At 31.4% G+C, this 1,090-nt stretch overlaps 1 protein-coding gene across 1 annotated transcript; it reads left to right on the plus strand.

The window, feature by feature from the left end:
- Positions 1-310: 310 nt before the first annotated feature.
- LOC107580791 (serine/threonine-protein kinase haspin-like) lies at positions 311-857 on the plus strand. The gene is made up of 2 exons (XM_016266431.1): positions 311-422; positions 522-857. The coding sequence occupies exons 1-2, from the start codon at positions 367-369 to the stop codon at positions 724-726; spliced, it is 261 nt and encodes an 86-aa protein (XP_016121917.1). The 5' UTR covers positions 311-366; the 3' UTR covers positions 727-857.
- Positions 858-1,090: the final 233 nt, after the last annotated feature.

Genomic DNA, 1,090 nt, shown 5'->3' on the forward strand with positions numbered 1-1,090 from the left:
AATTGTTCATTTTTATTTACTGACCATAACAATACAAAGCTGGTTGAAAATTGACAACGTTATCCTTTTAAGAGAGTTATATTTAGGCTAAATTTGCAACCCTGATTCCTGCCATGTTTTGTTTAAATTAATGTTACTTTTATTTAATGTTTGTCTATAAAACAGTCATGTTTTTTTTTTTTTTTTTTTACTATATTCAAATATTTTGGTAAAAATTGAAGAGTAAAATTTTGGTAAGAGGTGAACCAATACTGATACAAATAAATAGGAAAATGTAGTAAATTTTGAAATCATTTTGTTTTGTCTCTCTCTGTTTTAGATGGACTGACGGTGTCATGTGATATATCTAATGATGAGGAGTTGTTTATGGGTCAGGGAGATTATCAGTTTGAAATCTACCGTCTAATGAAGAAAGAAAACAAGTATGTGCTTTAGCCTTAGACAAAACTTATTTAAAATTATTTCATTCTAAACCACTGAATGATTGATTCTCATTGTTTTTCTCATTTTCTCTGTCTCAGTAACTGCTGGTCCAACTATAATCCTCATTCCAACGTGTTGTGGCTGCACTATCTGGCTGATAAACTGTTGAGCATGAAATATAAGAGCAAAGCCCAGAGCAACCAGCAGAGGACACTGAAGAGCGCCCTCAAATCTTTCCAGTCAGAGATACTCAATTGTCCGTCAGCTACAGAAGCTCTTATGAACTGCAAATTATTTCAGTGAAACGTTTGTTTTAATTAACACAATAGATAGACCTGTATATTTTGAATGACCAGTCCAGGGCAAGTACAGTATTCTAATGTTCTGTGAAAAGATATTAAAAACAAATAAAGAAAATGTGCAATCATGCAATTTAAAAAAACAAAAATATGTAATTTATTGATATACATTAATTATCTTGAAATAGTTACAGTTTTGGCATAGTATGGCAAAACCAGCTGTTCTTGCATTCTCATTTATGTTTATTAAGAAAAGTCTCAGCATTCCACACCACATTTCCAGCAATCCAGAATTGGCAGTTCATTTTTATAAATTAATAGTTGTCCATGTTGGATTTGCTGCAGACCTGTTCAGTTTTTTTTTTTTT

The sequence above is a fragment of the Sinocyclocheilus grahami genome, unplaced genomic scaffold, assembly GCF_001515645.1.
Source record: "Sinocyclocheilus grahami isolate Dianchi unplaced genomic scaffold, SAMN03320097.WGS_v1.1 scaffold45127.1, whole genome shotgun sequence".
NCBI classification, from domain to species: Eukaryota; Metazoa; Chordata; class Actinopteri; order Cypriniformes; family Cyprinidae; genus Sinocyclocheilus; species Sinocyclocheilus grahami.

Coding starts and splice junctions, on each gene's coding strand:
- LOC107580791 (XM_016266431.1), top strand. CDS start 367: ATGGGTCAGGGAGATTATCAGTTTGAAATCTACCGTCTAATGAAGAAA. Junction 423..521: donor CTAATGAAGAAAGAAAACAA/GTATGTGCTTTA, acceptor TCTCTGTCTCAG/TAACTGCTGGTCCAACTATA.